The 12,718-nt window shown below is 25.0% G+C and overlaps 2 protein-coding genes across 2 annotated transcripts in view; one reads left to right on the top strand and one right to left on the bottom strand.

Moving 5' to 3' along the window:
• The window catches only part of LOC126903866 (forkhead box protein N2-like), a 28,169-nt gene extending 23,468 nt beyond the window's left edge, over nucleotides 1-4,701 (bottom strand). Inside the window, exon 1 of the mRNA XM_050682401.1 lies at nucleotides 4,349-4,701. The gene's annotated coding sequence lies outside the window, so the exon portion shown is untranslated. The remainder of the gene's footprint in view (nucleotides 1-4,348) is intronic.
• A 3,975-nt stretch (nucleotides 4,702-8,676) lies between these two features.
• Nucleotides 8,677-11,216, top strand: LOC126903884 (zinc finger MYM-type protein 1-like). Its single transcript, XM_050682428.1, has 3 exons — nucleotides 8,677-8,821; nucleotides 8,867-9,037; nucleotides 9,142-11,216. Exons 1-3 carry the CDS (start codon nucleotides 8,677-8,679, stop codon nucleotides 11,214-11,216), a joined length of 2,391 nt encoding a protein of 796 aa, XP_050538385.1.
• The last annotated feature ends 1,502 nt before the right edge of the window (nucleotides 11,217-12,718 follow it).

The raw sequence follows: 12,718 nt of genomic DNA, 5'->3' as shown, positions 1-12,718 counted from the left end.
TTTCATCTATTGTAATTTAAAAAATTTATTTCTTCTACAATTCTCAAGCTTCAACACTTGTAGTAGCATTTAGGTCGGTTGCACAGGGCAACACTATAGTCGTTGTCTTGGTTACGGTATACGATGCCGTTGTCAGGGTAACGGCCCACGTTCTTAGACGCGACGTTCAATGATGACGTCGCCGGTCACAATACCAAAGACCACATGATCTAATAAAATTGCAATGTAATATAGGAAAATATCTTATATGATAACCTTAGATGCGTAGTTGAGACTGTAATAATTTTGCAATGAAATGCATTCATAAATAAGTTTATTTTTCAATATAAATAATTAAAACAGTAAAATCATTTTTTTTTTATTTTCAGATCCTAATTATATTGACTTAATTTATAATAAAATTATTACTTTTTACAAGCCGGGAATTAGGTGACCATATTCAGAGGCCGATAGGTGATTTTTTATTTATCTGAAAATATTAGATGTGCTCTCAAACTTAAAAAAAAAAATTCACTCGATACGCTGTGGTTCATTGTAGCTACACTTATTTTAAATATATATATCATCTTTTTTTTAATAATGAATTTTAGTATCTAATATATTTATAATATCTTTAAAATGAATATTTTCGAGCAAATCTTTTTGAAAATTTGTAATAAACTTTGAATTATTTTTGATTGTTGAAAATTATAAAAGAAAAAATATAACCAGTTATAAATAGCAAGATCGAGAAAATCCTAGTGGGCTTATCCACCCTTGGTCATATTCATTCTGATCTCAAAATCAAAAGTCCCAGAAATATTTAAGACATAGAATAAATAATGATGTTTAGTTAACGCTTATGATACATAAAAAAACATTTAACTTTGGATCTCATGTTTTACAATGTTTTAATCTGAGCTTGACATGAAATTAAAAAAAGAGAAAATTACACTTTCTTTAAATATCTTATCAATTTGAGAACACTTAATTTTATATACGTTTCTTCATGTTCATACTAAATCAGGTTGTTGTGAAATTTATATTACGGTATGTATGAACCCATCAAGTTAAGTCAGATTATATCTTTCCCTTGAAAATTTTACGAATATCTTTGAAGTTCTATGTTAACTTAATAGACTTTAGTGAAGAGAGTGAAATATTTTTTAAAACCTCTGCAAATAAAATACTGGCTACATACCTGTGAATACTCACTAAATAAAAAGTTAATATATATTTTTTTAATTTTATAAATAAAACAGTCTGTATAGCTCGATTGAGAAAGCGGATTGCCTATCTATAGATAAGGTTCGCAGGTAAGGTTCGTTTCTGTACCGCTGCGTTTTATAGATTTTCTCGTCTTCTCTCATCAAAAATTAAGTTTTTAAGTTGAGTGGACGTTAAACATTAAAAAAAAGTTTTTAGAATATTTATCTATAAAATCTAGAAGATATTAGTATTTACGAGGTATTTAGAAGATCAGACGATAATTATATTTTTTCATTACACAAATTAGTACTGTGAAACAATTCTACAATAAAAAAAAATGTTTACTTAATTACGTGTATCATTTGTGGAAAATCCTAAAATTGTAAAATAGCTAAATCAATTAGATATATTCAAATTAATTTTGTTGTTGTTTTTTTAAGCCCACTATGGGTATAGCGTCCTTCCCCCAAAGAAGGAGGTATTTCTTAACTATTGATACTCCAAGACAAGTGATTAGTACATCGCTAGTGAGCGGTATGATGACTCCAATAACTGAACTGATTTTTCGCTCGGCAAATGAAGCCGCCCATGACCGAGTTTCGAACCTCAGACAATGTGCATCAAGTACTGCCACTCTAACGAGTTGGCCATACCGTTTTTCTTATACAAATTCAATAATTATAAAAATCTATGAACTGTGCTCTTTTTGAAAATTGAACCATGAATATATATATATTAAAGAATAAGGTTCGTCAACAATATCGATATTGCTTACTATTTTCTTTTTCCCACGGTATAGATTATTTTTGAAATATCACAATAATCGAAAAAAATGGTTTTATAAAAAAACTGTTTGAATTTTAGTCAATTTATTATGAAATATATATTATTTGATATTAGGCCAAAAACAATTCATGATAATCTTGTAAACATTTTTTGTACTAAAATATATAATTTCGATAAGACAAAAAATGATATTTATTGTATTTTACAAATTTAAAAATTGTATTTTACATTAGGTTATTTATAATGACAATTAGAAGATATACAGCAACAACTGGTTGAAATCTGAAAATTAAAATAAAATTATTGAGACACATCCCGAAAAATAATTCCTATTAGATGATAGTGATGAAGATGATGATGTTTTATTCTGTAAGAGTTTAAATTTTATTTTTGAAAAGAAGAAAAATAAAAAAATATGAACATCACTTATTACCTTTTCTTTATTATTATTTAAAAGCAAAATACTGAAACTATAATAGTATTATTAAAAAAAACATAAATCATCCTTTAATATAACCAATTTATAATAATAAAATCTTTTAAAAAAAAAACTTATTTTTCATAATAAAAAGTAATTTGAAAATATTTGATTATCGTTTGAGATATAACTATTATCTATATTTTTGAGATTAATATCACTGTCTGATTTGATTGGTATACCATAGACTGATTTTTAGAAACATGGTAGCAAAACTGTATTCTTGAAAATAAAAAAATCTTGAATTTAATTTTTGAATGTAATTTATTTTTCAAAATCGATTTATCACGATACTGGGAACATTTTTTTTCGATATTGCGATATATTACTGAAATTCAGATATCGATATCAAATTATATATCGTTAACAAAAGAATGATTTCAAATTAGGAACATGCACACAAAAAGTCTTCTTTGAACAATTTACAGAAAACCTCAAATTTTTAAGTGTAATATTTGTGACATTATTTAGTTAAAATACATGTAAAACATGATTTTCACTTAAATAAACTGCTTTCAAAGCAAACAACCCAACCCAACCAATCTAAGCAAGAATTAAATTTATCTCGTCGAATCAAAGTCTTAAGTATATTTTTACCAAAAGGAATAAACTATAATGACACGAACTATAAATGTAAAACAAAAATGTTTGACTACCTTAATATACGTTCTCCTTACTTCAAAACATATTTTATGGAATGTTCAAAGAAGTGGTCATATAAAATTTAATATTAAAACATAATAATTTATCAATAACTGGTCCAATCAATTAATTCGATTTAGAAATGTAAAAAATTTGATTGTTCAATAAATACAATGACTCATTAAGAACATAATTACCATAAACAAAAAAAAAATGTTCAGTGATGTAAAGTGATGTAAAGTGATTATAATAACTATAATTAAGTTATTTATAATAACTCATAAGCATAATTTTATGTTAGTAATCGAACACGTATATTTTTTAACTACTTAAAAAATTTAACAAGATTTATCAGTAAAAATTTAACCTCGAATAATGTTTTATTTATTAAGTATTATTTTTTAATTTATTTCTAATTAAATTTTTTTAATTGATATAAATATCATATCGTTCATTATTATTTTTATAAATATAAAAAAAGATTTTTCAGAAAATTGTAGTATATAACTATAAAATTACCGCGATGGAGTGAAAAACCTAATATGTACAAAAATATGCTAAAAAAATTCATTATTATCTGAGTAAAGTTATATAAAAGAACAAGAAATATTTTTAAATAAATTGAAAAAAACATACCTATGAAGATTTCAATGGAATCCAATTTTTTCTAACATACAACGATTTTTTTTGAAAGGTTAATTATAATTATACATATATAATTACATACATACATAATTGTATAATTATATTAGACATATTCAAATGTATAACGTGTAAATTTTTAATGTTATACACAAATTTGATTTCAAATATTAGTAAATAATAACTACTTTTTCAACCTTAAAAACTATTTAGAAAATATTCAATATTTGAGATCGTATACCTTTAGATTCATGAAAAGGCATCTTTTGGCGATTGAGATTTTATATTTCTACTCATAAGTAGAAACTCTTAAGTTTAACCGTATTTAATCTTAATGAAAATAACATCATCTTTATAGATAAATATTAAAACGTAAAGCAACATAAATAATTATAACAAATGACTCCATAATACATATTTTATTAAAAATAAAGAAATATATACATTAAATAATCAATTTCAAAATACAAATTAATGGTTCATAAAAACCAACAGTAATGTAGACTAAAATTGTAATATAAGTTATGCAAATACTATTATAATTATAAGTGGGTCAAAAACTTTCTATTAGCCCAAGTAAAATATAATCATACTTTGTGTCTAAATTCTTACCTTGATTTAAGTATTCATGAACAGATATTGTTATTTGATAATCATAATTCCACACATAAGAAATATTTGTCAAAAGTTAATGACTTAAATATATAATCAAACAGAACAGAAAACTTTAATAATAATTTTAACGATGAAATAAAAACACAAAATACACAATTAAGTAATAAATAATATTCTTCGTAGTATTTAAATTGATAATTCTTAACTCAAATTCAGAAATCTAAGTTAATTCAATTTGAAATAATTATTTTACCAACTGATCTGTAAATCTCCAACAATGTGAGACCGATATTTTTATGAAAACGTATAGAACGAACTCTCCTGTCGAAGTGCACAATATTACTATCATTCTATCAGTTCGTATAGTGATTGGCAAACCAAGTAAATATGATCTCTACTGTCATGACGACCAACACATTTCAGTTACAGGTTACTACACTGTTAAATTGATGTGATAATAAAAATAAAATACTGTGATAACAAAAAGTAACAAAATTGCTCTTTTGTCAAACTAAAAAGTATCATTGCTTTTTTAATAATCTAACACTCAAACCATAGTTATTTAAATTTATCTTTATGTTTTTAGCGTCATTCCTATTTTATTATAAAATATAATTTTATTTCTTCACTAGGTTACATGGATTTATATTTACTAAATAATTCTGATAATGAAAACAAGTTGCCAAACGTAAGGCTTACAAATATATGAATATTTGAATTTTTTTTTTTTATTATTTTTATATGTTTCTAAATAAAAGTTTTTGTTTAGAACACATATCATAAAGATTTATTTTGACCAATTTATTTTCGTTTTCAGACCACTGTCATTTCAGCATTTGAATTACATTGTAACTATTTTGTAAAATTAAATATTTCAGTAAAAAGAAATTTTTTTTTATATTGTTATGTAAGGAGATGAGTTATCACAAACTAAGCTTTTATGCATAAATATTATTCAGAATGATTAAATTTGATTCTTATATTAGTAATCATATTTAAAAGTATAAACATTCAATACAGTGGTTATATAATTGGGTTGAGACAAGTATATATATCTGACAATGATTTAAAATAGCTATCATAGAAACATATTGATACTAATCTGTAGATAGTGTTTAATTTTATAAAGGAATTGTTGGATAATTGCAAAATTTAAATAATTTCCTATTTTTTTAACTTTATTTTGATTACAAGTTTTAAAACTTATGAATAGTGAATGGATAATTACTTATTACATTAATTCAATTTAGTATTAAATTGATACTCAATAATTTAGTAATGTAATTAATTTTTATGAAGACGAAAAGTTATAAATAGTTTTATACTGGTGATTATTTTAATATTAGTCACTTCATTTCTGATAAAATAATTATTATATTAAATAATTATTTTTAGAATTTTTTTAATATTTGTTCAAATAAAGCCTGATATGTACTGTAGAAAAAAATTGTCTTGATGACTTATCTTCTACTTGTAAATAGCTGCCTTTTTACAAGTTATGCTATTTTTATCTTCAAATTTTTGATTTTATATAATGTATTTTCAACTTTTAATTGATATAAAATTTTAAAAAATGTATGAATGATCACAATTTTTTTTTTTTTTACTTTATGTACACCCCTTTAATCCGTCATACTTTTTTTTTAATCAAACAATTTCCTTTTATTCTGCATTATAAATAATTGGCTTATTTTTTAAAACTCTATGCTTTTCATGTATCTGATACTTTAATTTTCACTGAATAAGTATTTTTTGCATGTAATTTATTTGAACTGTTGATGATATATTCTTGAAAAGTCTATTACTTATACATTTTACTTTATTATATTCATTTAAAACATCAATAATTTCAATTGTTATTATTTTTTATGATTTTAGTATTATTTTTTAAAAATAATTTTACATGTTTCATTAATTAAAAAAGTAATTTTTGTTTATTTTGAAAAATTTAGTATTTTACTAATTAATATGGGTACATATTTTAAACAATTATTTACAATTAATAGTATAGGAAACATGGATAGTAAAATTATCAGTATTTCATAATATTAAATATTATTCAACATAAATTTTATGTTGAATTTTGAATGAACTTATTTAAAAACCCAGCACAGTGGGGGGGACGTGGCATAGTTGGGTCCAGTATAGATTTAATATGACAGTGATTAAAATCACTATTATAAGAAACGCTTCGATGCAAATCTGTAGATAATGTTTAATTCTAAGAAATTGGTGGATAATTACAAAAGCAACAGTTGCTGTTGGGTTGGGTTTACTATTTATAGTAACTATTAAATAGTTACTATTTCCTTAATTATGTCCAGATTAGTAATTCTTAGATTCAAAAATATAATATAAAATTATATATTATATAATTGTTATATTGAATTGTTTTCAAATTATTATTGATTTTGATTTTTATATGTTAAAAGTAATAATTTTTAACCTACTTTATTTCGTCCTTTAAAGTGTAAGTTTTTAATAAAAAAAAAAAAGAATTTATTGCCATAACTTTTAGCTCTACTTGCAAGTTTGAAATTGACATTATTCAATAGTAAAAAATAGAATTGTTTAGATTAATATGAAGGCTGCAATATTTGTAATTACTATTTACAATAAATTTATCAGAGAAGTTCAACTTTTTTTGCATTTTTATCGTAATAGATCACTTAAATAAAAATCATAGTAATAATTTCTAATTAATTTTTGGTTTTTATAAAGATTCTACAACGGAAATATTCAGAACTTAATTAATTTTAATGATTTTCTTTAACTAAAAGAACCAATAAAAAAAAAAAATTGTTAAAAAGATTTACTCAATTGTGTGTATTATAAAATTTGATTATAATTGTAAAAATCCATCGTTAAATTCAGGTGAAATTAAAAATAATTTTTTTTTTTTAATTTATGATTTATATAACATGTTACAAAAAAATTTGGATTATTATAGACTGGCAGTAGCACACACAAATAGAGTTAAAAAAATACAAAGTAAAATTATTTACATTTGTAGTTCAATACTTTTATCATATCAAATCTAATTCAACAATAAATACTTTAAAAATATTAGAAATGAATGATTTCAATTGTTTATATGGAATTTTTAAAGGTAATATCTTCAACTAAATACAAATTGTAATCATTTGACATATTGTTGAAAAAAGTAGGTTAAGTGAGAGTTGGCTAAATAAATCATAGGCACAAAAAGAACCACATAGTAAAATAATATTAACATGAATAAAAAATTTCTTCTCACGAGGGAAGACTATAGTGATGGGATCCTTGATATTTATTGAAGTTATTGAATCTAAATAAGCTAAAATAAAATGAAAAAACCAAACTGTAACCATTTTCACCAAGAAGAAATTGTATATTATTCAACGGCAGTTATTAATAAGATATTATGTTTGAATAAGTGCAATATTTCCAGCTTAATTATGATTATTTATTATTTTGTCGTTGATTTATCACATACAACATTAAGACTAATTTTGACAAAATTAGAAAAAAGACAAAATATATTCATTTACACAATTTTTTATTATTAAAACCGTCTAGACGATTTACTATCAATTATATGTAATACATATAATTTATTGTCTACATTATATTATTATTATTATAGTAACGGACTTTTGATAAATTTTTGCAAAACAATATGAGCGTTTTCATAATTAATTGTCGGTGTTCAAACGACTACTTAAGCTATAGTAGTTGATAACAAATTAAAATTTTACTTTATATTATTTACTCCATTTATTAACTGTATTTTTCTTTTTTTTTTTTTTAGCAGACTTATTACAATTTAATCGATGCTATACAGTGGCGTGTCATACATGTGTGCGATGTGTGCATATTCTACGGGCCCTCGGCTTGGGGGGGCCTTTATTGCTTAACATTAAAAATATAAATAAATACAGATATTTACAAAAAAGTAAAAAAATTTGTTTTCATTTTCAAATCGTTCTTATTTTCTCATTCTGATATCAGTATATTTTTGTTATAAAATATATAGATATTGTTTTTCTGTGATGTACTGTACTACTGCAGCGACGACTAAACGTTATTTATAGCAATCTGTTTTCCGTGGTTTTTTGTTATCGCCTTTTCGATGATGGGCCGTCGTTTTATAGTCATTATCTTCAAATGTCCACAGCATATATTATAGACGTTTAGACTTAGATTTACACGATTAAATACTATCACTACTTAAACGTTATACATCGATTTATTATTTTGTGATACTTAAAGTCGTCGTTCAGAGTTTATTCTAATTATTTACAAAATAATCAATAAAATATTATACTTTATTAATTATTATTATAATGGCATCAAAATCAGCAAGTGGTGCTGCGAAACGTAAATTAAAAAAACAAAAAGAAGAATCTGTTAAGAGGATGCCGAAAATTGATACATTTTTTAAACAAAACCAAAATAAAACAGAAAAAGAGCAAGATATTGATAACTCAGGTATTTTGTTAAATTCAATTAATACTGCTAGTAATTCTGTCTTAGAGTCAACTGCTATATCTGGTATTGATACTTTCAATGCTAAAAATGTTGAACCTAATATTTTCAACAGTTTAATCTGTGAACGTTTTCCTACCGACAAAGTTCATTTTAAAGAACCGCTAAACCATCAAGAAAAACGTTTTATAATTTCTCAAGGACCTTGTCAGCCTAAGGGTTCATTTCCAACTGACAATGATAATTCTAGGGGAGATTATCGTTTCCGCCAAAATTGACCGTATTGTTTCCGCCAAGCATCGTTTCCGCCAAATCTGAATAAGGTCGGTTTTTCGTTTTCAATTCTAGATCGTTTTCAGAAAAATTTTACTATTTTACAAATCAGGCTAATATTATTTTAAAACGTACATGGCTATGTTACTCATTAACTTTAAATAAAATATATTGTCAATGTTGTTGGTTGTTTTCTACTCAAGATAGAACTAGTTCATCTTGGATTACGGGAAATAATGATTGGAGACATCTTACTCAAAATATTAAACGCCATGATGATTCAAATGATCATATTCAATGTTGTATTATATTCGAGCAATGGCGCCAAAATAAAACAATTTCCGAAGAAATGGAATTATCTATTCAAAATGAATGTAACTTTTGGAGACAAGTATTAGATCGGGTTATCAATGTCACATTAACATTAGCTACATCCAACTTGTCTTTTAGAGGTCACCGAGAAACCGAATTTAGTAAAAATAAAGGCAATTTTTTATCAATAATTACTCTTATTTCAAAGTATGATCCCATATTAGAAAAACTATTAAGTATGCCAGCTGGTAAGGGTACAGAAAATTATTTAAGTAACACTATTCAAAATGAGATAATTACTTTACTTGCAAATACGATATTAGAACAAATTATTTCAAGTATTAACCAATCGCCATTTTTTTCTGTCATAATGGATACCACTCAAGATATAAGTAAGATTGATCAACTAAGTCAAGTTATTCGATACGTTTCGGTTGTTTTAGACGCTAATGGGTATCCTAAAACATTGCAAATAAATGAATCATTCATTGGCTTTGTAGAAATTTTAGATCAATCAGGTGTTGGTTTAGAGGAATCTATTATTAATTGTATCACAAAAAATAATTTAAATTTGTCTAAACTTTGTGGTCAAGGGTATGATGGGGCTGCCAACATGAGTGGTGTATATTCAGGTGTCCAGGCTAGGTTAAAATCTAAACAAAAATTGGCAACATATATCCATTGTGCTTCTCATAATTTGAACTTAGTTTTAAACGATGCAATGAATTCTTCAACGGAAGTAAAAAATTTCTTTGGACTTGTGGAAAAAATTTATACATTTTTTTCAAATAGTATTAAACATTGGCAATTACTTTTATCTTCAGAGTCATCAGATATTTCATTTACATTAAAAAGATTATGTACCACTCGTTGGTCATCAAGGTATGATTCTTTATTAGCTATTCGACATCGTTATGTTGATATTTTAAAATGTTTGTCGCAAATAATTATTCGAAGCAAAAATAAAGATGAAATATTTGAAGCAAATTATTTAAAAGTTCATATGGAAGATTTTCAATTTATATTCAGTGTAGTTTTCATTGGCAAAATTCTGGAAACTGTAAATGTTGTATCAAAAGTTCTTCAGTCTCCTAAACAAGAACTGAGCACAGCAGTTTCCTTGCTTAATTCTGCGTTGAGAAATCTTCAAGAATACAGGTCACAATACACTGATTTTTTTGAAATAGCAGTAGAAATGGCAAAAATATGGGGTGTACCACAAAAATTTCAAGAAAAAAGAAACCGAAGAGTAAAACGATTTTATGACGAAATCCTCCAAGATTATTGCTTTACTTCAGCAGAAGAACATTTTAAAGTTAATATATTTTATTTAACATTAGATAATGCAATAATGCAACTAAAGGAACGTTTTACCAGTTTAAATAACGTATTCAAAATATTTGAAGTTATTCAACCGAATTCATTGATTAATTTAACAGACGAACAAATTTATAACTCCGCTAATAAATTGGTAAAATATTATGATTCTGCTTTATCTAATGCTCTTGCTGGTCAAATTTTATCGTTCAGATCTTGTTTTAAAGAAGAAATTACAAAAAAAACCTCGGTAAAAGAAATTACCGAATTACTTGTTATAGAGAATCCTACATTAGCAACAACATTTTCTGAAATATTTACAGCGTGCATGTTATTTTTGACACTTACTGTAACAGTTGCTACAGCGGAACGATCATTTTCGAAATTAAAACTTATCAAAAATTATTTACGTAGCACAATGTGTGAAGAAAGATTAAGTGGACTTGGAATTCTGTCTATCGAAAACGACCGAGCTCGTCAGTTAAANGTCTATTGAAAACGACCGAGCTCGTCAGTTAAACTTAAAAGAAATAATTAATAACTTTGCGGAAAAAAAAGCACGCAAACGAAATTTTCACTGATTTATTATTATTATTATATTCTTATCATTATTATTTGTTATATTATAATATATTATTTTATATGTATGACGTAATTTCATCTTATTTCTTACTTAATTGGAATTATATACCTATATCTATATTATATAGAATAAAAAAATAAAGAGGGCCCTTTTTTTAGTTTTGCACACAGGCCCATCTTTGGGATAAATCGCCACTGATGCTATATCACGATTAATGTATATTTTTCAACGGCAGTTGTTAGGAATGAGATATCACGTATGAATAAATTGTAATACTCAAATAATTATTAATATTGTTATAATCAGATGATTAACCTTATTGACTTATTGCCCATAAGTAGCAATCAATAAGATGGCATAGTATTAGCATGTTTTTTTTTACTGTTTTTATTTTGATTCCTAAAATGCTGTATTTTGTTTTTACTTATTAATAAAAAAACTGTGAAATAATCTAAGTAAATAAATTTTAAAAATTAAATGTTGATTGAATAACAAAAAAAAACCCAGCACAGGGGGGTCGCGACACAGTTGTGACGTGGTATAGTTGGATCAAGTATAATGATATCTGACAGTGATTAAAATCATTATCAAAAATAAACGCTTCGATGCAAATCTTTAGATAGTGTTTAATTAAAAAAAAATTGGTGTTTTATTCCAAAAGCTACTTGATCTGCTGGTTCCTTATTAATATCTCGATTAAGATAAAGTATGTTGAATGAAAAAGGGTTTATTGAAAAATATTATTTCTCATAAAAAAATTGTGTGGATCCATAAACTTTTCAATAAGTTATAGCATTATAAAGTTAAATATAATATAAATAATAAAATCGAGAATTTTCACACGAAAATAGCATTCGGTAGCCATTTTCGCCGTGAAGACAAGTCCAAAGACATCAAGCATCTATATAAAAAAAAATTATATTGATATGTCCATTTTTGAAAAAGTTAGAGCATTATTAAGTTAAAAATATAAAAAAAAATTATTTTACAAAAATCGTAATTTTTATTAACTTTGATGTGAACTTTCACCACAAAAACAAGTCCAGAGGTCAAATTTTTTTTTTCAAATTAAAGTACATTACATTAGCTTTAATTTAAGATATATATAAAAGTGTCAGACCTTCCGGAACATTTTCAAAAGTTAAGTTGAAAAAGTTAATTTTTTGTGAAAAAGTTGTCATTTTAAATCTCTCCCTGTGGGCAGAAAAAAGGTCAAATTTACAAAAAATATCGATTTTTAAATTTGTAATTTTTTTGGAGGTTTCCCCCATTTACGGGGAAGGAGGGAAATTTTTTCAATTTTGAAGGGTAATGTCTTCGACTAGATACGATTTGTGATCTTTTGACGTATCGTTGAAAGAAATCCGTTCGGTGAGAGCTGAGAAAAAGTGGTAACAGACACAAAAAAAAAAAAA

The sequence above is a fragment of the Daktulosphaira vitifoliae genome, unplaced genomic scaffold, assembly GCF_025091365.1.
Source record: "Daktulosphaira vitifoliae isolate Bord-2020 unplaced genomic scaffold, ASM2509136v1 Scaffold_4, whole genome shotgun sequence".
Classification (NCBI taxonomy): domain Eukaryota; kingdom Metazoa; phylum Arthropoda; class Insecta; order Hemiptera; family Phylloxeridae; genus Daktulosphaira; species Daktulosphaira vitifoliae.
Note: the sequence above shows the minus strand (reverse complement) of the source record. Positions and strands in the feature narration are given on the sequence as shown.